At 38.7% G+C, this 25,010-nt stretch overlaps 1 protein-coding gene and 1 long non-coding RNA gene across 7 annotated transcripts in view; one reads left to right on the top strand and one right to left on the bottom strand.

Moving 5' to 3' along the window:
* Positions 1 to 12,827: 12,827 nt before the first annotated feature.
* LOC138915423 (uncharacterized) lies at positions 12,828 to 14,617 on the bottom strand. The gene is made up of 3 exons (XR_011421347.1): positions 14,484 to 14,617; positions 13,640 to 13,727; positions 12,828 to 12,958 (listed from the first exon to the last, which is right to left on the bottom strand). It is a non-coding gene; the product is annotated as an uncharacterized lncRNA (long non-coding RNA).
* Positions 14,618 to 18,530: 3,913 nt separating this feature from the next.
* The window catches only part of ANGPT1 (angiopoietin 1), a 241,066-nt gene continuing 234,586 nt past the window's right edge, over positions 18,531 to 25,010 (top strand). For 2 of the 6 annotated variants that reach the window (XM_005613250.4, XM_001494946.7), the window contains exon 1: positions 18,531 to 19,365. In XM_005613250.4, the coding sequence (XP_005613307.1) occupies positions 19,069 to 19,365 (297 nt within the window). In that variant the 5' untranslated portion in view covers positions 18,531 to 19,068. Of the gene's footprint in view, positions 19,366 to 19,487; positions 19,569 to 21,547; positions 22,031 to 25,010 lie in introns of those variants that run through there. The other 4 variants (XM_023648861.2, XM_070221700.1, XM_070221699.1 and 1 more) reach the window with 4 other exon arrangements.

Genomic DNA, 25,010 nt, shown 5'->3' with positions numbered 1-25,010 from the left:
CAGGTGTCAAATAACCTTACCCTGGGATTGGAAGGTACTTTTTAAATGAAAATCAGGTAAGACTGTGAAGAAAGGGAAGGGAGAAAAGTTTCTACTGAGGAGACTACAGAGATAAAGATTAAAACAGAAAAATAAGATTTGCTTGTGGTGCTTGGATACTGAAATCCTAATTTGGAGCCTGTTTTTCAGGATACACATTATAAAAGCATAGTGAAAACATTATGGGAGTATGGCAACCTGCTTCTCGTTGAAAACCATTGTAACCTGGGGCAAATGCTTGACTTACACTTTTCTTATCTGCCAATAAAAGGACTTATTTAGATCACATAATACCAGAATTTTATGATCTTTTAAAATTTCCCTTGTTTAAAATTAATTGTGCATTTTTGAGCCTCCAAAATGACTCAAATATTCTAAATAACACTTTAGAATATTTTTTTTATTTAATTATTATCCGAATCTTACACCAGTTGTGCAAGGGGTCCTAACTTGTGTTTTGTGTTCATAATTCACCTACAATCACGTGGATTTCATTATCCTCACTGTATCATGACTACTTGTGGAAAATGGACCCATTTGGGGATCAGAAGCATGAAGTTTGGAGGTTCAGGGCAGTGACCCCCTGCCAAGGAGATGTCAATAACATTATGTAGTCCATCTAAGTTGAAGTCTCTCTCGGGACCTTTTACCTAGTAAAACTGACAGAGCAACCTGGCAGGAGGCTGGCAGCCAGGAGCAGCAGGCATACAGTAAGTGCGAGAAGCCAACAGTCTGCTGCTTTTGGTGAGTAAATGCAACAGCCTTAGCCAAAGCCATCGGAACAGCTGTCACTCCGAGGTCATAGCACAAGGTTACAGGACATGGCATCCAGGAAGCGGTACAAACACAGATAGGTAACACTTCAGCAAGGGCTGAAGATCAGAAAGAAAAGAGAGCTTTTCAGCTGACTGGAAGGCAGAGGCATAAGGAAGTGTTTATAACAAACAATTTCCAGTGTAATCTAAAAATGTTATATGGAAGTCTTCGAAACTTCGCAGTGAAACGACAGTAATTCCATGGTGTCACTTCTTAGTGGGGACTTTGGGTATGCATGAGAAACAGACAACATTTCTATCACATTGAGCTCCAGATGAGCAAAACATACTCCAGCAGATGGCCGTGCATTTCTGAATTCCCAAGTTATTACTGAACATGGCACTCTTCTATTTATGCAGCATGTTCCATTGGCAGGAGAGATGCGTGCTTTATCTTTCCATAGCTTAGGGTAGTCTGGTAAATGTATATCTATGCTTTTCCTCGTTTTAATACAGGATTCACCAAATTAATGTACATACTTCTTTAAATTCTGCTGTGTAGAAAAATGCTTATCTTATGTTTTTTTATGATCTTTCCCTTTCGGGATTGACTCAAATAATTTTGATTTTAAAAACTTTATTTTCTAGGGCTTAGCCCCGTGATTTAGTGATGAAGTTCAACGTGCTCTGCTTCAGCTGCCTGGGTTCGTGGATTCAGATCCTGGCCGTGGACCTACACCACTTGACAGCACTGCTGTGGTGGTGACCCACATACAAAATAGAGGAAGACTGGCACAGATGTTAGCTCAGGGCGAATCTTCCTCAAGCAAAAAGAAAAAGAAAAAGAGGAAGATTTGCAACAGTGTTCACTCAGGGCCAATCATCCTCAACAAAAACAAAAAACAAGAAAACCGCTTCATTTTCTTGGTTTGATTTTCTAAAAATTTTATTAACATTCTTGCTCCAATCTGACTGACCCCCTATCTGGGCAGGGTACCTAATAATGCTGGGATTTGGGGGACATTGCCACTATGCTTATAGTAGGTCTCAGAATGTCATGTGACAGTCATACTTAAGATGAATTCACTTTAAAAAATATTTTAGAGGGAATTTTGGGGTTGTTGTCTTTTGAGAAATCTGACAGTCATCAACCAAGGCTGGGGATTACAGGTCTGGAATTGTAATTTTGCTTAGCAGTGATCTCAGGAAAGGTCTACAGTGTTCGTAGCTGCCCCAGAATCATTATTTCTTATTTTTTATTCTTTTTACTTTTTGGTGAGGAAGATTGGCCCTGAGCTAACATCTCTTACCAATCTTCCTCTTTTTGCTTGAGGAAGACTATCACTGAGCTAACATCTATGCCAATCTTCCTCTGCTTTGTATGTATGATGCCGTCTCAGCATGGCTTGATGAGTGGTGTGTAGGTCCACACCCAGGATCTGAAACCGTGAACCCTGGGCCGCCAAAGTGGAGCACATGAACACTATGCCACCAGGCCGGCCCCCAGAATCATTCTTTTTAAATGAAGAATTAGCCAGTATTGAGAGGTCTGTCTGTAGAGAAAACCCCACAGACTGGTGATAATTGGGGGAGGAGACAGGGAGGCATGGGTCCATCTGCTGGGAAGTCATGCTGCCCACAGTGTCAGGACCACGAGGGAGTGGGGCTGGGGAGGATGATGGGAGCAGAGGAGACGCCAGGCCCTCTGGCTGCTAACCAAAGATAAGGGAGGGGGAATCATAGAAATTCCTGCCTTAGGGGAAGTGCAGTTACCTTATGGGAATAAGTGAAGGAGACTTGAAGAAAACAATCACACTCTTCAGGCCAGGACAAGATACAGCCACAGGGGTGCCGTGCCCTACCAGTCCTGGCTTCCCAGGAGGCATTCTCACTCTACACAAGGGGAGCCAAGGGAACCAAGTCTCAGCCTGTGGGGGCGAATCTGAGGAGCTGTTCTGGTGACTCATTCCTGGCCCTGCACCTGGCCGCCTTCCTCAGAGGTGGGAGCCCAGAGGGAGCAGAGTTGGTGGAGGAGGGGACAGCAGAGATGGCAAAAGCAGTAGACAGAACAAGAATATGCTGCTACAGTGGGCAGCAGTGGAGTCTCTGGGTGGCAGCAGGACAGGAGGCCAGAAGTGTCCCCACAACTACCTGGCTGCCATGAGAAGGGAGGCACCTGAGGGACACCTCAGAGGGAAGAATGTGGAGGGACTGTCATTCCAGTAATTCAGCTCTTTTGTCCCAACTCTCTGTTCTCTAACTAGATACAGGCCTGGGAAAAAGCTTTTATGAGAAAAACAAAATTTGAGAAGAATGAATAAGAATTAATGAAAGAATGAGAAGAATGAATAAAGAACTTATACTGAATATTAGAGGTTTCAGTGTCCCTATACTTGATTAGATTGTGCCTTACTTTGTATGTTTGCCAGCAAGTCATTGTAAGAAAACTAAAAATAAAAGATAATATGTCTTCCTTTCATGCCCTTTCATGGTGCAAAAGCACTTTAATATGGGTGGGTTTTTTTTTTTTTTTGGTGAGGAAGATTGGCTCTGAGCTAACATCTATTGCCAATCTTCCTTATTTTGTACGTGGGATACCACTACAAAATGGCTTGATTAGAGATTGTAGGTCCATGCCTTGGATCTGAACCTGCAAACCCTGGACCACCAAAGCAGAATGCGTGAACTTAACCACTATACCACCAGGCTGGCCCCTTTGATGTGTTTTATATTGTTTGTCGAAAAAAAAAAAAAAACATATGAGATAAGCAAGGTTTGTTTTTCCAATTTTGTAAACTAAGAAACCAAGCTCAGGACGGTTAAGTTACTGCTCAAAGTAACATAGTCTATAAATGAATCAGGATTTGACTCCAATTCTTTGTTTTTATTTTATTCAGTTTCTTTTTGGTTTGAATCGTTTATACATTCATGTGATTCAAAACTCCAACTGCAACAGCATGAAGAAGTCCCTCTCCAACCCCTGTCCCCATCTACTCTAGTCATTCCGGTTTTATAAAGAAATGATATCATCAGACTCTATACCCTATTTTATGACTTTTGAAAAAAAAACTCAGTTATTAATATATCCTGAAGCTCTTTCTGTGTCCATACTTAGAGAGCTTCCTCCTTGCTTTTTTATAGCTGTATAGTACTCTCTTGAGTGGATGTTCCACAGTATATATTGCAAGTCTGAGTTTGACGACACTTGGGTTTTTTGCTGTTACAAACAAGGTTTCAGTGAATAGTTGAACATACACCATTTTATGCATATTTCTCTGTGGGATAATTCCCCAAAGCAAAATCCTGAGTCAAAGGATAAATGCGTTTATAATTTGCATTTTTCTTATATACTATGAATTGCAATTAATTTTTTCTCTGTCATTTGTCTTTTGATTTTGCTCATTAAAGTTCTTTTTAATTTGGTATTTGGACTTTTTATATTTGTTGGTAGTCAAAATAATCAATTTTTTAAAATTTTAAAATAGATTCTAGATTTTAAGTTAGAAAGGCCTTCCTTAACCTAAGCATATGTTTTCTTCTAATAATTTTTTTAATGTAAGACTTAAATAGATATGGAGTTAATCTTGGTGTATAGTGTGAAGTGTGAAGCCAACTTTATCTTTATCCCAGGGTCTCAACACTATTTCTTTAAAAAAATTCTTTGCCCGCTGATTTGAGATGTTACCATGTTCACATGCTAAATTTGTTTAAGTCTTTGGGAATATTTTTCTGAAACCAGATTTTCTAAAATGCTAAAGCCCAGTTACATTTCCCTTTCATCATGCTTCTCCAGGTAAAATAACCTTGGACTTACTCATGACTAGCTTTTTATGACACGTTTGAATAAAAGATTTGGGAAGGAGATGTGATTATGTCGCATCTATAGGAAATAATTTTAAAGAAAGCCACGTACAAGCGCAGAGGAAAAATAGTTCTCCAGATATTATTGCTAGAAAATCTCTAAACAACAGAGTTTTTCTTTTATTTCTAAAAATGTTGCCAAGTCGTTTCAGACCACTCAGGAGGTCTTCTCCTACAAGTGGTCAAAGGGGGAAAATCCCGCAATACTTAAGGGGAAAAAAAATACAACGAAGAATATACCTTTCCAGGCATAAGTCTCCTGCTGCTAATCACTGCCCCCTTTGATAGGAAACTGCAAAGTTTTTGCCATAAAAGAGAAAAGTAATTTACTTAAAAAAATCTTATCAAGCCAAGAAAAAGGGTTATATTGCATTCATATGTCTGTAGTTAGACTTATTTTCTGGCAGCAGTACCTCAGAGTAAAGCTTGCTTATTTGTGCAAGAGAGCTTAGGATAGTTTATTGGCAAGTTCAAAGATACTGTTTCGGTAACTCAACTGGCATAACAAGGTATAAAAATAAGACCAAAGCCAATATCTATAAGGTCAGTGTGTCCAAGTTAGTATGTTTCACACCAGGGCTAGAGGTTTAAATCTTACGTCCTTATTTTCCCATAGTGTTAGCAGAAAATGTAGTATAAAAACTTTTCAAATGCTTTTATGGGTGTCCCCTTCTCCGAGATTGATGTTGCTATTTACAGCAAATCTCCTCGAGAAGGTCATCATCATCTGCTGATGCCAATTCCTTGCTTCCTGTCTTTCTTAAACCAACTCTGGTCAGGATCAGCACCCCACATCCCCACTATTCTTCCAAAGCTGCTCTTTTCAAGGGCATCTACCACCTCCATGTTGTTTAAACCATTGGTCAATTCTCTGTCGTCATATTCCTTGATCTAAAAGGTACATTTGTCATAAATGGTCATCTTCCTTGAAAAATGTACTTCCCCTGGTTTCCAGGATCTTCCTGGTTTTTGCCTGTCTCATTAGCTGCTTCTCTTTATGCTCCTTTGATGATTCCTCCTCCTATCCCTAATCTGTTAACACTAGGTTCTCAGAGTCCTGTTGTTAGACCTTTTCTCTTCCCTACCTACACTTTCTCCCTTGGTGATTGATTGAGTAGTCACAGCTTCCAATAACATCTAAATGCTCCCTGATGATATCCAGATTTACATCTCCATTAGGGGCCGTTCCCCTAACTCTAGAGTCATATATCCAACTGCTTCCTAGCCATCTCTTCAATAATTGTCTCAAATTTAATATGTCTGAAACTAAGTCCTATTCTCTCTTTCCCAAATCTGTTCAGTCTTCTTCATCACAATTAGCAAAATTCAGCTTTCCATTTGTTTACGCCAAAACCTTGAGACATCTCTACACCCAACATACAAGCCATCAGGAAATTCTTTTGACCCCACCCTCAAAATATTTACCTGACCAATTTTTGTCTCCACAGCCACTACCCTCATTGAAGCCACCATCATGTGCGTCATTGAAAAAGCCTCCTCACAGGGCTCTAGGCTTTTGCCTTTGCCCTTCTACAGAGTTGATATCCCTTTATGATACAAGACAGATCACATTCCTCTGTTTGAAAATTCACAGTGGCTTCCCATTTCAGAATAAAAACCAACGTTGTTACACTGGCCACCAAGGTCCTCTATGATCTTTTACCTCCACTTTGACCTCAGTTTCTTCTCTCTTTTTTGAAGATTGACCCGAGATAACATCTGTTGCTAATCTTTTTTTCCCTTCTTCTCCCCAAAACCCCTCAGTACATAGCTGTATATTCTAGTTGTAGGTCCTTCTAGTTCTGCCCTGTGGGACGCTGCCTCAACATGGCTTGATGAGTGGTGCTAGGTCCATGCCCAGGATCCAAACCTGTGAAACCCTGGACCCCCGAAGAGGAGCACCCAAACTTAACCACTTGGCCATGGGCCGGCTCCATGACCACATTTTCTATTACTGCTCTTCTCCAGATTCACTGGCCTCCCCACCGCTCCTTGAATAAGCAAGACATTCCCTCACTGTATTCTGTTGCTGCTATAACAATTACCATAAACTTAGCGGCTTAAAGCAACACAAATTTATTATCTCACAGCTTTGCAGGTCAGAAATCGGACACAGGCTAAAATCAAGGTGTTGGAGGTCTGTGTTCTTTTCTGGAGGCTCTAGAAGAGAATCCATTTCCTTGCTTTTTCCAGCTTTTAGAGACTACCCGCATTCTCCATCTTCAGAGCAAAAAAGATTACATCTCTCTGGCAGTCTTCCATGGTCACATCTCCCTCTGACCCTAACTGGAAGAGGTGCTTTAATTTTAAGGACCTAATGTGATTAGATTAGGTCCACTTGGATAATCTCTTCATCTCAAGCTTGGTAACCTTATTAATATTTGCAAAGTCCCTTTCATCATGTAAGATAACATATTCACATATCCAGGTTCCAGGCATTAGGATGGGGACATCTTTGGGGCAAGGGCATTATTCTGCTAATACTCATCTCCTTTAACACTTGCTCATATATCACCTTTCAGTGAGGTCTTTCCTGGCCTTCCTATTTAAATTCACCACCACCACAGCATTCCCTCTCTTACTTTCCTATTTAATTTTTTTTATAACAGTAATCACTGTATAACATACAGTGTGGCATATATTAATAATTTAGTTTTTTCTATCTCCTGTCATCAGAATTTAAGCTGTGTGGTGTCAGGAAAGATTATCTGTTTGTTTCACTGCTGTACCCCAACCTATAGAGCAGTGCCTATCATACAGCATAGCCTCAATAGATATGTGTTGAGTGAATGGATGAAAGAGTGGGGATAAAAACACAATGTTCCTACCTTGTTTCTAAGGTAGACTTTTCAAAGCAAGGGATGAAACACATTTTGAACCAGTATCCCTATGGACTCATTGTAGAATTTATAAACATCTTTCTGGTGGACTTTATTCACTATATATTAAGTAATGGAATTTACTGGATATTAACATGTGTATAAGAATTTTTGCTTGTTTATTCATGAGGGATATTTGTCTGTAGTTTTCATTTTTGTGTTATTTTTGTCTTGTTTTGATTTCAGGGTAATAGTGGCTTCATAGAATGAATTGAGAAGTGTTTCTCCTATTTTCTGGAAGAGATTGTGGAAAAGTTCTGGCCAAGGCAATAAGGCAAAAAAGAGAAATAAAAGACATATAAATTGGTAAGGAAGAGATAAAACTGTCTCTATTTGCAGATGATATGATGGTCTATATAGAAAATCCAAGGAATCTACAAAAAGTTTCTCGAACTATCAGTTCTATAAGTGAGTTCTGGAGGTTTGCAGAATATAAAATAAAAATTCAAAAATCAATTATGTTTCTATACACTAGCAATGAAAATGTAGAAACTAAAATTAAATAAGCAATACCATTTATAATCACTCAAAAAATGGAATAAGGGGGCTGGCCCAGTGGCATAGTGGTTAAGTTCATGTGCTTCCCTTCAGTGGCCTGGAGTTCACAGGTTTGGATCCCAGGAGCAGACATAGCACTGCTCGTCAAGCCACACTGTGGCGGCATCCCACATAAAATAAAGGAAGATTGGCACAGATGATAGCTCAGCAACAACAGTTATTCCCAAAGTTCATGGTTTCCTTGTGGAAAATGTAGAATCCATATGGGTTATACAATCACGAACTACAATCAGTAACTCTAAAGCCTCTGTAATTTATTTGTAAGTGATAGTCACTGCTGTTTTCCCAGTCGTTCATTCATCCCAGGTGAAAATTCAGATATTGGAGCAGTTAGAGATAAGAACAGGCGCTGACTGCTTGTTTTGGGAGGAACAAATAAGAATGCTTTATGAGAACAGAAACAAAATGTCATCACAGCAGTAATTATAAATTACTAGATGAGAGTCAGCATTGTGCTCACGAGTGATTAAGACATAAACATTTTATTTTTTAAAGGTTTTAAGATATAAATTTAGGAGATAAATTATTTGAACAACAACAACACAATATGAACCATGAAGGTGCTTAATCTCGTGGTTCTAGTTTATTTAATGTGTGGTCATCTTTGTGTCCTTAAATGCTCCAAAAATTAAATATATAAGATTTTAAAGGCACTAATGTCATTGTCTTATAATCCTAGAATTAAAGAACCTTCCAGAAATGTTTTAGGCATATCCAAATAAGTTTACTCTTTTTCTTTGTATGGAACCAATCCAGCGCTCCCATTTCTTCTTGGTTAGCTCTTTCAGTTAAGCCATTAGTTCTCAACCATGGCTACACATTAGAACACCTGATACATTTTCTAACATACCACTGTCTATGCTGTACCCCAGATCCACTGAGTTAAAATCTCTAGGGACAAGCCCAAGCATCTTATTTATGTAAAGTTCTCAAGTGATACTAAGGTGCTGCCAGGATAAGCAAGTAATGAATCAAACCAGTGGTTCTCAAACTTGGATGAGCGTCAGAAGTACCTGCAAGCCTTGTTAAAAAGAAACTGGGTCCCACACTCAGGTCTTTTGATTCAGTAGCTCTGGTTGGGGGCCTAAGATTTTTGCATTATGAGCAAGATCCCAGGTGATTCTGATGCTGCCAGCCCAGGATCCAACTTTGAGGACAATGAATTAATCTTGTCCTTTTCACTCAGTGAAGATGAGGACATGCCTGGCTAAGGTCCTCCATATAAATACCTTGAAAATGGATTTTTTTCACCTATTTTAGAGAATTTTCTTTAGCATATTAATTAAGATGATTGGGCCTTAAAGTCAGAAGTCCTGGTTAACATATAACTTCTTCTATAAAAGCTTGGTCAAGTTCCTTATTTTCTAAAGCCCCAGTTTCTTCATCTGTGATATGGGTATGACATGCTTGTTTGAAGGTTTAAATTTGATAATGCGTATAAAGTGATCAACGGACAGTAAATATATTATAATTGTTAACTTTTCTTGATAGTTTTCATTTTCAACCATTACAACTTTCCTTTGGTCTAATTGGCTATCAAGTTCTGTGCTTCTTGTTGGTTTAACAAATAAGGAAATGTGTGATAAAAATCAGGAAGATAATTAATTTTGGAATTCAAATGGGCAGGTGCTCTCAAAGGACTGACTGATGGTTTGTGTATATGGAATGGTTAATAGCTTCATCTCTGGCGTCAAAAACCCTGGGTTTGAGTCCTGCCTGAAACTTCTCTAAGTTTGTTTTTTCCTCTGTAAAATGATGGTAATAAAAGTTCCTACATATTGGGTTATTGTGATTGTAGCAGAACAGATAATGCGGGCACAATGATTAGCACAGTCTTGGACATATCATAGGTACTCAATAAATGTTAGCTATTATTAAACTGAGGGTAATTGATTCCTAACTGCTCCTTTAAATATTAACTCTCCTTTCCCTCTTTTGAGCTAATGTGTTTTTACGACTCTTTGAAGGATGTCAGCAAGGAATGTAAATTCTCCAAGGGGAAGGCAACTCTTGAGAAGCAATTTGTTTACTATTTCCCCAATATTCTTCCAAATGCAAGACTGAAATGGAGTGCAGATTTACTCTTCAGACACTAGATAACTTCACTATTCTTTCCAATGCCAGAATCAAGAGAAGTGCAGTTGAAATTCTTGGTCAATCATTAGTTTCAATTTCAGACCTTCAGTTGGGCATTTTTGTCAGTGGACAGCAATATAAAGAGGGCTGCTGCCAATCCCCTGCCATGGCTTCCCCATTGGGATATACGGAAGTCCTTCATACGGTCTCTGGCAGCGTTTGTGCAGAAGTCTCTGTTTCAAAAGCTTTTTTAAAATTTCTGATTTGACTACAGAATGGAAACAATCCCCAAACACCCTGGACATGATGAAAACTGATCTTGAGGGACTGCAGCAGCTACAACAGTCTTTTCCACAGATATATTGACAGGAGGTATTGTTCATTCATTTTGCAAGAGAGGATGACTCGACTATTGACAGCACTAAGTCATGTTTCCCAAAATGTGGTACACATTCCACTGGGGACCTGAAATATTTGGTGGGTGGTGTGGGGACAGATATTCGTTTCAATATTCTGGATTTATTTTAATGTACATCAGGAAAAAGCACACATGCTTGGTTTCCCAGATACTGTTGTTAAAGGTAAATCTAAGACACATAGAAAGCTTAAAATTTGAGCTAAGGAAACTACGAGGTAAACAAAAGTACAAGGGGCATGTATGCAGTTTTGATAAATACAATGAAGGTGAATGTGATACAAACTTGGGAAACATCTTGCAAAATATGCAGGCTGTTTGGTGTCTCTGGAGCTAAAAATAATCCATACACATAAAAATGTGTATACATACAGAAGTAAAAGGAACGTTTAACTATAGAAAATGAAATGGCTGTGACAATCTTTTCCAATTTTTCAGTCGTTTATGGTTGTCTTTTTTCCCAGCCTTTCTTTATTTGCCACAATTCTCCCTTCTAAAGATTTTTACTAATTGTAAAAGAAGACAAAGAGGAAAGAACCAGGGCACATATTCAGCAAAAAAGAAAGTGTAAATTTTTCAGATTTGATGGGTACTTTGTTTAAAGTTACTATTAAAAGGAAACAAAATTAGTATTGGAGAAAAAATAGATAAAATAAGGTTTCCTTTGCTTATGTAAAAGTCATGCCAAGCTTATATTTCTTATAAGATTAACAGTAGAGTGTTTCAATTCTTTTTCATTTTATCAGAAGCAAACACTTGCTACTTTATCTCCCCATCCCAGGAAACAGAATGGGGTGATATATGCCACAAGTCTAGTCATAAAAGAAGCTCTTGAAAATAAGGTTATCTAGTTGAATTGGCCGGAAATGAGTCAGATAAAAAGTCATGGTGATGAAGCCATAAATGGCATCCACATTGCTCCCATGATTTCCAGGGGAATAAAATTCTCATCATACCACCAAATGTGACTGGTTTATATGTTGGTCTGCCCTACTAGATGTCTCTGTGGAGTGGTATATTCTTACCATATTGTTTCCAACATGTTTCATTCATTCCACAAATATTTACTAAGCACTTACTATGTGTCAGGCACTCATTGTTTTCGGTTTCTGGGGATGCAGTAAAGAGGAAGAGCATTGAAGTCCCTGCCCTCAAGGAAACCAGAGTCGTTTCCATGATCTATCATTGTGAACATGGTCACCCTCTCATATTAAAATGTGCTTCCTGAATATTGTGACTTTTAAGAGGTTCAGAGTGATTTTAAACAATTAAGAGGACAAAATGATGGGAATGAAGCTGTGTAGACAGTCATAAAACTCAATGAAACAAGCTTAAAAGTAGGACCATTTTTGAGCACAAGAAGGAGTACTCACCTTTAGAAACAACAAGAACTAGCATTTTAGAGCACTCGATGTGCTCTAGACACTGTGCTGAGTACTTTATAGCCATTATTTTATTTAATCTCCACATCCTTCACAGTATCTCAAAAAAGTGATACTGTATTATCAACCTCATTTTACAGGTGAAGAAACTGAGCTTAGAATAATTAAATGTTTTGTCTAGCATAATCCAATCTTATTTAATAGTATAAACATGAAATAAATGAAAAGAAAAATGAAGCAATCTGTCTCCCGTCTTACCCACTATGGAATAGTTCATCCACTCTGGCAGGAGGGAAGAGAGAAGTAAGATTAGATTAACAGAAAGTATGAAAATAAGACTAGGGGCCAGCCCGGTGGCGCAGCGGTTAAGTGCACACGTTCTGCTTCAGTGGCCCAGGGAGCACCAGTTCGGATCCCGGATGCGGACATGGCACTGCTTGGCAAGCCATGCTGTGGTAGGCGTCCACGTATAAAGTAGAGGAAGATGGGCACCGACGTTAGCTCAGGGCCAGTCTTCCTCAGCGAAAGAAAAGAGGAGGATTGGCAGATGTTAGCTCAAGGCTAATCTTCCTTGAAAAAAAAAAAAGAGAAAATAAGACTAAAGAGCAAAAATGATAGATTTCAGAAAAATTCAGGGATCTTATTTCTATATTTTCATCTGAGTTTGCAATATTTGTGAATGTTCCTTTTTTTTCTCCTCCAATGAGCAGAGGCTGTTACAACTCTCTAATCACAAACACAAAATCACAGAAAGTCCTGTATCTTGAGTCACTTCTCAATGGAGGGCAATTTATCAGCTTTGGTTACACGGATTAGCCACCATCCAAGTGCCACTGGGTACGTGATTCACCAAATGGTGATTCCAGCCACTCCTTTCAAATATATGTTCTTTTTGAGTTTCTGCGAACATGTAAAATACATGTTCTTTCTGAAGTTGCAAAAGTTGAGACAAAGAGACCTTTGCATTTTTCACTCTTCTAAGAATCAAGATTTCTGTAGGGAAAAAGAGAAGAAAGAAGGAGACAGTAAATGCAAAGTGGTTTATATGCTTTTTCCGGTAGTAAAATCTCATCTCCCTGGGTCTCCAATGGCAATCTTTCTCTATTCTGGTATGAGGGGAATGTTGGCATCTGTATTTCTACTTGGTGCAGTCTCCAGCTGTTTGTTTTCTTTTCTAACTTGGGTGCTTTTAGAAGTTATCTCTGTTGTGGTAACAAGTAACCACACACTGGAAGGTATTTCTGCAATGTTTCTTGAATGGTTCTTCAACCATGGCACTGTCCATGGGTGGCTGGGAGCGTTAGGTACAGTTCCACTGCCACTTCTGGGCTTTGCTTTGGAATCTGTAGACTCTGACTCTCTTATGTGGTTTTCCAGGAACTAAGATCTCGGGGCCTAGGCAAGATCAGCATATAAAAACCCACAAGGGAGAGTGATGATTCTATGTCCTCAGATCTCACTGTCGAGAATTAAAGTGAATGAGTGAGTTGGACAGTCAGCTGGATCACAAATAACAAATATTTATCAATTGCCTCCTATGTGCCAGGAAAAAGGGATAGAGAGATTAAAAGACAGACACAGTCCCGGCCCCAGGGAGGCTCGAATCTAGTGTGAAAGACCAACGTGAAATTAATCACTTTATTAGTGTTCACATTAACAGGCTAAGTAACCTACATTTTAGCTGTTCCCATATATGGAGCAAAGACCAACGATTCTTCTCATTCACCCTAAAGAAATCACTTGCCCCAAAGCATATATTCTGCTGAAAAAGATAAGAAGGATTTTATCTCACAGGAAACACCATTTCATTCCAAACCTCTGTACTCAATGTATCTTCCCAAGTTTCTCATAGCCACACAGCCACAAGTTTCTTCTCTCTTTTGACTCTTCTCTGAGCCTCTCTAGCTTCAGTCCGCCACCTCCAGATCCTTCCTTGAGCCCCTTCTCTTTTTCTTAAGTAGAACAAATTAATTCTATCTCTGCTCTTTCTAACTTACATAGCTACAATTAAAAAATGACTTGCATAGCTACAATTAAAAACTGACTTATGGGGCCGGCCCAGTGGCACAGTGGTTAGGTGCACACGTTCTGCTTCAGGGGCCTGGGGTTCACAGGTTCAGATCCCGAGTATGGACATGGCACTGCTTGGCAAGCCACAGCAAACTATGCTGTGGTAGGTGTCCCACATATAAAGTAGAAGAAGATGGGCACAGATGTTAGCTCAGGGCCAGTCTTCCTCAGGAAAAAGAAGAGGATTGGCAGATGTCAGCTCAGAGCTAATCTTCCTCAGGGGAAAAAAAAACCTGACTTAGCAAGGAGGACACCATCTACCAATTACCAGGATTTTCTCTCATCAGAAGGCAGAATATCTAATAATTTTAATTTTCCTTACCTAGCTATATATCTCTATCCATTGCAGTGTCTTCCTCACCCCCAACCCCCTGCAGTGTCTTCACCTCTTTGCAAAATCTTCCCAATTGGTTTGGGAGTTCCCAATGGATATTTCACGTGTACTCACGAAGTGCTGTCAGTCACCAGGTGATATCCTCTGTCTTCTTGTTTTTCTGTTTTACCCCCTGTGGTATTTTCATCTGTTGTGGATATTTTTGATGGCTACATAGTTGAGTGAAGGGGTCTTAGCTCTGCCTCCAGGGATTACAGCCAAGTGCCCTCCTTTTAGACGTAGCTGCCACTGCTCTAGCCCTTCTGATATTCTTGAACCCTAAAAGTGCCAGAGCAGAGCCATAGAATATGGTGCCCTTAGAATATGGAATATATCATGTCTTTTAGAAATAAACTCTATTTGATTTTATATTGTCTAATTTTATTTTACAGCATGGGTGCTAATGAAGATATACAACAGGTGATATGGCACCGGACTAACCATTCAGAATGGACCCAAAGTTTAATGTGAACAATCAAATTGGACGTTCTTTAGGAGATGGGACAACCATACTGGTGCATCCTAGCTTAATATTAGCTCTATTTTGGAAGATCATAACATGAATCCATAAAGGCCATGGGTAGGAGGAGGGGGAGATCAATCTTAGTTATATATGCTATGTTGTTCCTGTCCCCTAAATTTAAGAAAAGTTTTCTCCCTGTTTCCTAATACAGAGGTATTGTTGGAGGCATTAAGCTCAGTGGGATATGAATGAGGGCTCCAGAGTTAGATGGATTAAGGATCAAATTCCTTCTCTGCCACATAAGAGAGCATGGATCTTGGGCAATTAACTTCTATGTGTTTTAATGTTCTCATCTGCAAAATAGGGATAATAATACATAATTATGGGGGTGCCATAAATATTAAATGAGAAATTAATTTGTGAAGGCTTCGAAAACATTATGCTTTGTTATTGTACCGTGTTCCTGTGTCTGATTCTTTATAGAATAAAGTTGAGCTTCATCCCGAGTCTAGGTAAACTCACCCCAAAAATGCAACAGATCTGGCCAGTCATGTGGTAGTCAGATACTAAGTAATTAATTAGCTCATTCAGTCATTTATTTGTTCCTTCATTCCTTCACCAAAATGCATAGTAAGTGCTGGGGAATCAAAGATGAAAGAGAGGAGATCATTTTATGAGCTCACAACTAGAAGGGGGAGATAAACCAAAAAGAAATAATTAGAAAGCATTGTGAGAAGTGCTGTTATAGAGATATGAAGAGAAGGCTATTGAAATACACTAGAAAGAGCCACTTATTGGGCTTAGGGAAAGTAGGAAAGCTCACAAAAGAAGTAACAAAGACTGGTTCTTAGGACAGATTTAGGGCCATCAAATTCCCATACAAATGGTGTTTCTTCTCCCATTAGAAATTTCTGGATAAGCCTAAAATCTACTAGGACTATTGTAGGTAGGAGGTCAGAATTTTAAAGCATACACCTCCCTATTCCAGGACTCTGATAATGCAAATAAAATACAAAGATACAAAGCTTTCAAGATCAAGCTATCTCAGTATTCAGTTGAATAGTACTATTTAGTTCATTAGAACTTTTTTTTTTTTTACCTCTTTTGGTGGTGTGGTAGGGATTTTTTTTTTTTTAAATATGGTCTGTTCTTCATAATACTTCTTAATTCTAAAGTCTCCTAAGCTGCACCATTGCTGAATAACCAGCACCGACAGTCTACAGCATTACTGTTGGTTGGGTTTGGGTCTCTGGAAGCATATGGTCTTTAGCACGTCATTAGGGTCCTCAGATGCTCCCAGTGTCTCCTCAGCTGGAGTCCCAAAACACAGGAGTGCCTTCTGCACATCTCTTTGTTTTCCCATTACTTAAAATTGATCTTGAGACAATTTTTCCAGATTGGAATTAATACGTCCATTGTCATGGTTTTTTGTTTCTTTGTTTTTCTGGCAAAGAGGTAAATCAATCTCTCTTTCTCTCGCGGTCTCTCTGTCCCTTTCCCCCTTTTTACCTGCATTGCAGGCTTCCCTTTCTCAGTTGTCCGCTTTTCCCTCAGGGAATTGTGCATTCTTTCTTTTCATTTGTTCAGATTGTAAACGTTTACATGAACGAGCACGAGTAGAGACACACAGAGGAACACACACATATAGAGACACACACACCGAGGAACAGATTTTTAGTATCTTGGCTGTCAAAAACACAGGAGCGCTTTAGCAGAGACTTCACTACTCACTCGTGTATCTCCCGCCGACTTTCGGCTGTATTTAGTTCTTAATGAAACAGTAAAGGAGTTGGTTTTGGACTCTCTTCTTTCCAGTGATAATTTTCAAAGCAAGCAGTGTTGGAAAGTTCTAGGCAATCTGTGCTTTGCTAGTCCACTTTGTCCTTGTGGGCCCTTAAAAACTTGATTGCATTGGTTACCTGTCATTTTTGCTTGTTTGGTTGGTTTTTGGGTACAGAGAAATGATTAAATCATTTTGGTGGTATAAACTGGCTTTTAATCAGTTCTTTTTCTTCTACGTACCATTACTTAACCTGTAGGACCGTGAATCAGTGCAGCTGGAGGCTGTTTAGAAGCCTTTTGGCTGGTTTGGAGGTTAGAAGCACAGGCTTGGAATCAGTTGACCAGAGTTCACGTTGTGGCACCATCACTTGGTAGCTACGTGAGTTGTGACCAGTTAGGCTTTCTGTGACTCAGTTTTCCTATCAATAAAATGGAGTTAAACATAATATCCTTGTCTTAGGTTTGTTGGGATAATTAAATGAGATCAAGTGTAAGGAGTGCTTAGCACAGGTCTGGAAAATAGTAAGCTCTTAATAAATGTCATTACTATTATTGCACATGAGTGACATATCAGCCAACAGGGAGACACGCAACATTAAGAGGAGACTGCCAAGATGGTTCAAAGACTTTATCGCTGTGTTAGGTATTACTTCCTTCCGCCTCTGTCAGATCAGAAATTTGTTATTTGATGTGGAAAGGACTGATACATCTCTGCACAATTTTCCCCCTAAGTAAATCACATTCTTTCTGGAATTTGTTTTGCCCTCTCCTCTAATTTCTCCCTACACACCAGTCTCTAACCTCTACTGCCTGTCACCCACTGCCCCGCCCCCCATTCCAGGACAGGAAAGTCAACATCTGTGGCTTCTGTTTTCACACCATGACTGCAGTGGGGAAGCTCCATTTCTGAGAATCCCTCCCAGTTCTTGATGAAAGCCCCTGCTCATAATTCGAGTTTTCTGCACACACTTAGGAAAGATCTCAGTGCCCTAACCTTAATTCTATAATTATCATCTATTCTTGATGTTTTACTGATCCCTTTGTTCAAATGTTTACACCCTACATCTGGGAAATTACTCTGATAATGTTTGTTTCTCACTTAATAGAAGCACAGGGATTTCCCTCATACAGCTCTTTGCTGGCCCATTGATACACCTGATGTATGTTTGTTCTCAGATATTTTTTTCTATGCAGCCACAGGAGAACTTATGTGGAACTTCCATCCCAGTACTAAAGATAGCCATAGCCACACCAAAGAGGTCCTTGTGAAGTATATGATTAGGATGTATCACAGGAATTAATAATTCTCAGGTCACTGTCTTAAGTTGTAACCACACTGTTTTTGTAAGGAAGTTGCTCAGTTTGTATACACAGAGCACACCAGGCTGCATTCTAATTGGGGAACTAGTTTTATGTAAAATCCTTATCTCTGAAAGCACTCAGATTATTTTACTTAATATGCAAATGACATATTCCTTTGAGTGACAAGTTACGCAATTTTTTTGCAAATTTGACCCTCCCTGATAATTTTCTCCAACTCCTGAAGTATAAGTGAATACAATGACAGAATACCATCTCTAAAAATATTTTTTAATATATTTTTCTCCAGAGTCAAGAATAATTTTTTTAAAAAAATCAATAATTGTACAGAATTATCATTCCCTATCAAAAATAATTTCACGGGACACTATGCCACTTTTCTTCTTAGGGTTTCCCAATTAGTCGCTTTAAAAACATACTGCTAGTTTGCTAGATTTTAGTAGGTCAGCATACACAGCAAAAGTGTATTAAGGTGGACTGCTCTATTTATTGATTCGCAGTGAATCTGCTACAGGCTCGAAGCAATTGTCTGCGGAAGGGGCGGGAGGGCCATACATGATTGAGGTCATGCGCATCTAGCCAATTTGTAAGACGATCCTGCCGCTCCAAGCCATCAGCAATCCTTAGCATAGGGGCACACTCATGCATTCCTGTCAAGTCATCTTGTGAAAGGCTGCCTGCTTCCAGCTTGGCTTGGATGTGCAACCTTAATAAAACTCACTGAGGTCCGGGAGAAAATAGCAGATCTGCAGCAGATAGGGTAGAGGAAAGGGTCTAGAATATGTACACGCAGCTGACTCAGGCAGGCTCCACGCTGAACGGTTACACAGAGAGGAAACAATAAATCTCAGCTACTATGCAATAAATATCTCAAGTTTTAACTAAGGAAACTATCATTACAGTGAAATAAAAAATAACATTTTAGAACAAAGCTAACAAATGGCTAGTTTTCTGTGATTCTTCTTCAAAAGCTTTCTCTGAGGGGGAAAAAGTTAAACAAACAAGCAATTTTACCTGAAATAAAGAACTAGTTTAAAGGTCAGAAGAAAGGAGCAAGTTTTGCGAGAGGCACGGAGAGAGAGCGCTCGCAGTACAATGACAGTTTTCCTTTCCTTTGCTTTCCTCGCTGCCATTCTGACTCACTTAGGGTGCAGCAACCAGCGCCGAAGTCCAGAAAACGGTGGGAGAAGATATAACCGGATTCAACACGGGCAATGTGCCTACACTTTCATTCTTCCAGAACACGACGGGAACTGTCGTGAGAGTACGACAGACCAGTACAACACAAACGCTCTGCAGAGAGATGCTCCACACGTGGAACCGGATTTCTCTTCCCAGAAACTTCAACATCTGGAGCATGTGATGGAAAATTATACTCAGTGGCTGCAAAAAGTAAGTGATTGCTTTCAGTTTCTAGTTGCACGGAGCCTTTTCCGTTCTTGCACTGCAGCTAACTTAGAGTTCCTTAGGGGGGCATTTGTGTGTTTACCTTTGGCTCCAGAGGGGCAGTGTTTGCAAATGCAAGACTGCTGGCTCTCTCCTTGTGACTTCCCTGGAGTGAGCCGAGGTTTTTAGGCTTCTGAAAGCCTATGAAGGTATGGTGGCACCCCATTTGTGTGTCTAGCAATGGCACAATTTATGACATTTCTGGTTTTCTCTTATTTAAAATTTAGCTTAAGTTGTCTGTCAAAACCTTTTTTCTTTTGTTTTTAAAGAAAGCATGTATGTCTTGAGCAAGTTGGTGAAAAAAGAAAATAATAATGACCATGCTAATTTAGGATCAAATAGATTTTACACCAGTAAATTTTGTGCAGATAGGATAGGAAATCATCGCCAAATATTTTTGTTTTCAACCTCTTGTCAGGTTAACATGAAATGAGAGTAAATGTAAAGTTTGATATTTGGTTGGAGAAATTATATAGGCAGGTAAAGGAAAAAATTTCAGCAAGTAGTAAAATAGAGGATTGATTTCTGTCAAATGTTTCTTCTATCCTTGAGAAAAAGATCAAGAAGATAAATTTTAATGTGAACTCACCAGGAAGAGGTTGTTTGCCCACTATGAAAGGAGAAAGGGAGCCAGTGGTGGCTGTCCCGAAGACGTACGTGCACCTGCAGATTTGGGCTGAACACCACACATAGGCTTTGCTATATTCCTGAAGTACCTGTTTTCTCAGGACATTGTTTTTACAGACAGTGCCATGTGGGAGTCTAAGTATTCGGATGGATGTTACTGTTGAGTATGCATTTCATCTCAGTTTCTAGAAATCAAATTGAACATTTTCTTCAGTTATATCTCTATAAACCACTTGAAAGTTTTTGTTGAAAATATGCCTTTTAAAATATGAACAAGTGTATTTTCCCCGGTTCATTCTCTCTTTGCTCTCCGTTTCTTTGTGTAACAGGTAAGCAGCAGATAACAAGTGTATTCAACTGTGTCACTAGAAAGGCGACAATGTCTCTATTTGTGAAAAGTTTCTCCCCCAGGATCTTTGCTAAAAATTCACCGGGTGCATATAGGTAGGAACAGAACCAGTCCAATCTTCTTTAAGTTGGTCTGTGAATAGAGCAAACCCTTTAAGGAGGTAGAAGATGGGAAGAGACAAACGCTCTCCTTTATTCCTGTGTGGTCACACTCACTCAGATCACCGCCAGCTGAATCATGCCAAGCAACGGTTATTCTACTTTTGTCCACTAGGGACTGAACTAAGATCACTGTTATTTTATTTGACAAGTTAACTAAACTCAGTAGTTTTGGTTTCCAAACCTGAATTGTAGTTAATCATTCTATTGTAGGCTACAATAGGTGAAAAAAATCAATAGATGGGCAGAAGAACAGAAAGCAAACAGAATTCTGCAGTCTTTTGATAATTGTAGCTTAAATTTCAGGCACCGATTACAGCAGCAGTGTATAATAGGACATCTGTTTTTTCTTTGGCAAAACTTATTTCCATGGTAAACAAATGAATTTGGTTGAATAGCTTGTTACTATTCTCAATATACTGTCCATATAGTTTTTAATGGGAATTCAATCGTTATAAATTAGACTGGATGTTTTGAGGGGTTTGGGGAGGAAAATTTCATCCCAAACTGTCCTGAATGAGCTATTCTACCAAAAATGTAATATTTTGTTTGCTTGAAACATACAACCAAAATGGTGATTCAAGCATAGTAATGCATATTTTTTGTTGCTATGCAATTATTCAGCTGTGACAGGGTAAACACATGATTCTACTGGGCTTAAATCATGCGCATGTTTCATATGTTAATTATTGTGTGAAATGAATTTGATTTTTGTTTGCATTGTTCTTGGTCAATGGTTATGGCATAGTTTTCAGATTATAGCCAGACATAGCTATGAAAATATCTTTTGATTACATTGACCCTTGCTAGCACGAATCCAGCTGAATATATGCTGAAAATGTCCCAGTTGGTATGAGTCAGAGCAGTTTGGCTTGACTATTGTCTCTTTAAATTTGCATATCTTTTGTCATTGTTAATGCGATTGGTCGGAGGATCAAGAAACCAAATAAATGCATTCAGCAAAGAACTTGCTAAAGGTTCTCATGTTTCCCTTAATTAGAGTTTTTCTTCACTTCAAGTTCTAAATTTCATGTATTTATTTTGATAATTCAAATGGAAATCTTTTACTGTAACCGTTTGGGATGCTTAACACTGCAATTTGTACTACTTCTATTTGGATTCCAACTAGTGTAGGATAAGAAGCAATGCACTGCAGAAACTAAGGCTTTCAGTGTAAGTGCAATTAATTCATCCATTTATTCAACAAAATAGTTAATCAAAACACGGTGATTATTATGCAGCTCATGGCATCACTATCAGGAAAGTTTCTGATGCAGAATGTCTATTACCAATGCTAGATGCAGCTAGATGGTAATTTATGTTAATCTGTTACCTTCCTTAAAGTTTGGTAAATTGGATTTTTAAAATATTCTTTATAAGACACTGGCTGTCACTGAAAGTCACTTAGGAGATTTATACTCTCGAATCTCATTCCTCAACTTTTCTGGTCTTGGAACTGAACAAGATGAGAAGCAAGGTAAGCAAGGGGCGAAGGCTGTGTTTGTCACCATAAGTGCTGAAACTGTTATGGCACTCGTCTCTTGATGTGATGGATTTAATTTAAGGAGATCAACTTTCCACGAAAACTTGTCTATTAACACCAGCATGAGGTAGGTGCATAGCATTATCCTCACTTGTCAGATGGGGAAGAGCAATATAAATAATACGCTCAAAATCACAATTTTATTGGGTGAAACACCTGGGCTATATGTCTGGATTTGACTCTCTTCTATCATATAGCTCTTTTCCGCATTATTAGCAAGCCATACCCAATACCTGAGAATGACCAGATCTTGGGATAGTAACAATAAGTACAAATGACCTTTGTGCTTTTTCCTCTTTCTGACCATTCCTTCCCACCTTTCTATGACAGAGAAATGTCTAATGTTTAAGGTCTACTCCACATCCTGTGCTTCTTGAATTATTGTTTTCTCTCTCCCATATTCCAAAAGTTCATAAATATGTATATTTAAAATATTTAGATTTAAAATATATGTTTTAGAATTGGGGGAAATGTTTAGAAAGTCTGTTTTGGCTTTGCCAAATGATGTCTCTTTTTTTGGTTGAAAGTATAAATAAATTGAGTTAAAAACATACCGTGTAGCAGAAAACAAGAGTCTATCTACTATAAATATTTCATACTAGATAAAATTGATAAATTGATGATTATTAGTGGAAAACGTAGTTGTGAATTGTCATCCAGAATATTTTAATAAATGAAAAGGTTTTGCTAGATTTCTTGGCTCAATTTTTCTATTGACAGCATTTTTTGACTAACAACATCCTTTACTTGTATATTGTATTCTTTGCTTCAGAGAGTTAGGATTTAGAATACTATTACCTGAAACACATTGATGATGATGATAATCTTTTAAACCCATATATACACATATTAATCCATATTACTAGCCACTAGAACGTGACTTCCATGATGCCAGTGACCTTGTATGTTTGTCCACTGCTGTATCCCCTGGGCCTAGACTAGTAGATGGTCCATAGCAGATAGACAATAAATATTTGTTGAATGAACAAATGGATGCATTGTCTATGCATTGCAATCCACACTTTACTATGTACTATTAACATCTGGTTTTGGATATGCACTGTACCTCTCTAAATAGATTGTATGTTGTCATTTAGGCAAGGACTATGTGGAGGAGGAAAAATAATTTTCCCTCTACCCTTCCAGGTTCATGGTTGACACCCCTCTTTAATAAAAGACAGATTAACAGAAGAACAGTCAGAAGTTTAATAACATGTATATCTCCTGTATACTTGGAAGATACCCAGGAAAACTGAGTAACTCCCCAAAATGGCCCAAGTCATTACCTGAAATACCCTCTCTGGTTAAAGACAAAGAAGATATTGCAGGGGTGAGGTGGGAGCCAGGTGTTCAGGCAAAACACAGTAAACAAGGGTGTGGTTGCTATACAGATTTAAGACCATGGCTTCTCCATTGATAGAGTTTCTACAGATTTAGTCATCCTCCTCTTCTGGTACAGAGAGGGAGACACCCTTAGAAATGGAGATTTCCCTTAAAATATAAATTTCTCTTACAAAAGTAAACTTCTATTTCTGAGCAGAGCTTTTCTTATGTCTACTGCTTCTTAAAATTAATCAGCCTAAAATAATCCTTAGGCTAAAAAGCCATATTTTGGGATGACATATTCTGTTCCCCTTCAGGTACATCCCACAATTATTTTTGCCCTAGTATTAATTAAAACGATATTGTGTCTAGAGTAGGTGGTTATTAATTATCCAAATTGTATTTAGCCAATGATCTAGGATCTCAAAAACTTATATAGTCACTCTCTTTTGTCCTCTTCATTATTCTGTAAGAGTCAACTTTGTTGACAGTTTCTCCGGGAAATGTACCCACACTCCAATTCCCCTCCCAGGCTGGGTTCTCTAATGTTATCTTAGTACATTGCATGTATCATGTTAGCACTGCACGTCCATATTGTGTGATTGTTGTCATTTTCATTATTTGTTTTGAGGCCTGTTTTTCTACTTGGACTAAGGGTCCCTGGAGTGTCTCTTTATCCATCTTTATGTCTCCAAAGATGTTTATCAAGTGTTTGAACAATATCTCTATCATCATAATATAAAAATAAAAAATGTCAAGTGCTCAAGTGTGTGGTGCTAGGTATAAAATAATGCAAGTTAAGGGACCTTGTAACTGCTTTCAGATGTTAAAGTTTGTTTAAATCCTTAGTGTTGGGTTATATGAGGGTCAGCTAGATCTTCCTTTGGAAGGAAAAAGAATTTTGTACTTCCAGACCAGTAGGCAACCATTTATGCATACAATAATGGCATATATTTACATATAATGTGTGCACCTGTAAAGCTAAGTAGCTAGAACTGTCTTCTCATCTGTGCGTTATTTTGGTGGCTGGTAACTGTGCAATACTAAGCCAGAGAGGATGCACTATGTTTTATTTGCACATGTGGGGGAACTTCCTGACATGTGAAATGAGCAGACAGTTGTTAAATATGTTTTTAAAAATTTGACACTAGAAGAAAACACACATATATGATTTATGCATAGATAGGAAAAAAATGGCAGTTGCCAAGAAAGATTAATAGGAATAATTGTCTTTTAAATGCAGTTGTAGAAATGTCCCCATCAACTTCATTTGAAGAATAACCCCTGATTTTCAGCCCAAGTAGGAGACCTTTAGTTAATACACCTGTATTAACTTTTCGACAAATAGGTAGCTTTTATTGTTTGCTTGTTATATTTTAGAAACCTTTCTGGGCTCCAGAAACTGGGCAGTTGGAGCTATTAGAACCTTTTGGATTTTTCTGTGGGAAGGAGCAAGCCTCTTCCCCAAACTGTCTCCACCGATGGATCTCAGGTTTCAGGACCATGGCAAGTAGGTCCTTTGCTATGGGTGACTTCAGCCCTTTCTTACCCTTGACTGTGCCATTTCTTATTAGTAGCATTCACCTCGTAT

This window comes from Equus caballus, chromosome 9, assembly GCF_041296265.1.
Source record: "Equus caballus isolate H_3958 breed thoroughbred chromosome 9, TB-T2T, whole genome shotgun sequence".
NCBI classification, from domain to species: domain Eukaryota; kingdom Metazoa; phylum Chordata; class Mammalia; order Perissodactyla; family Equidae; genus Equus; species Equus caballus.
Note: the sequence above shows the minus strand (reverse complement) of the source record. Positions and strands in the feature narration are given on the sequence as shown.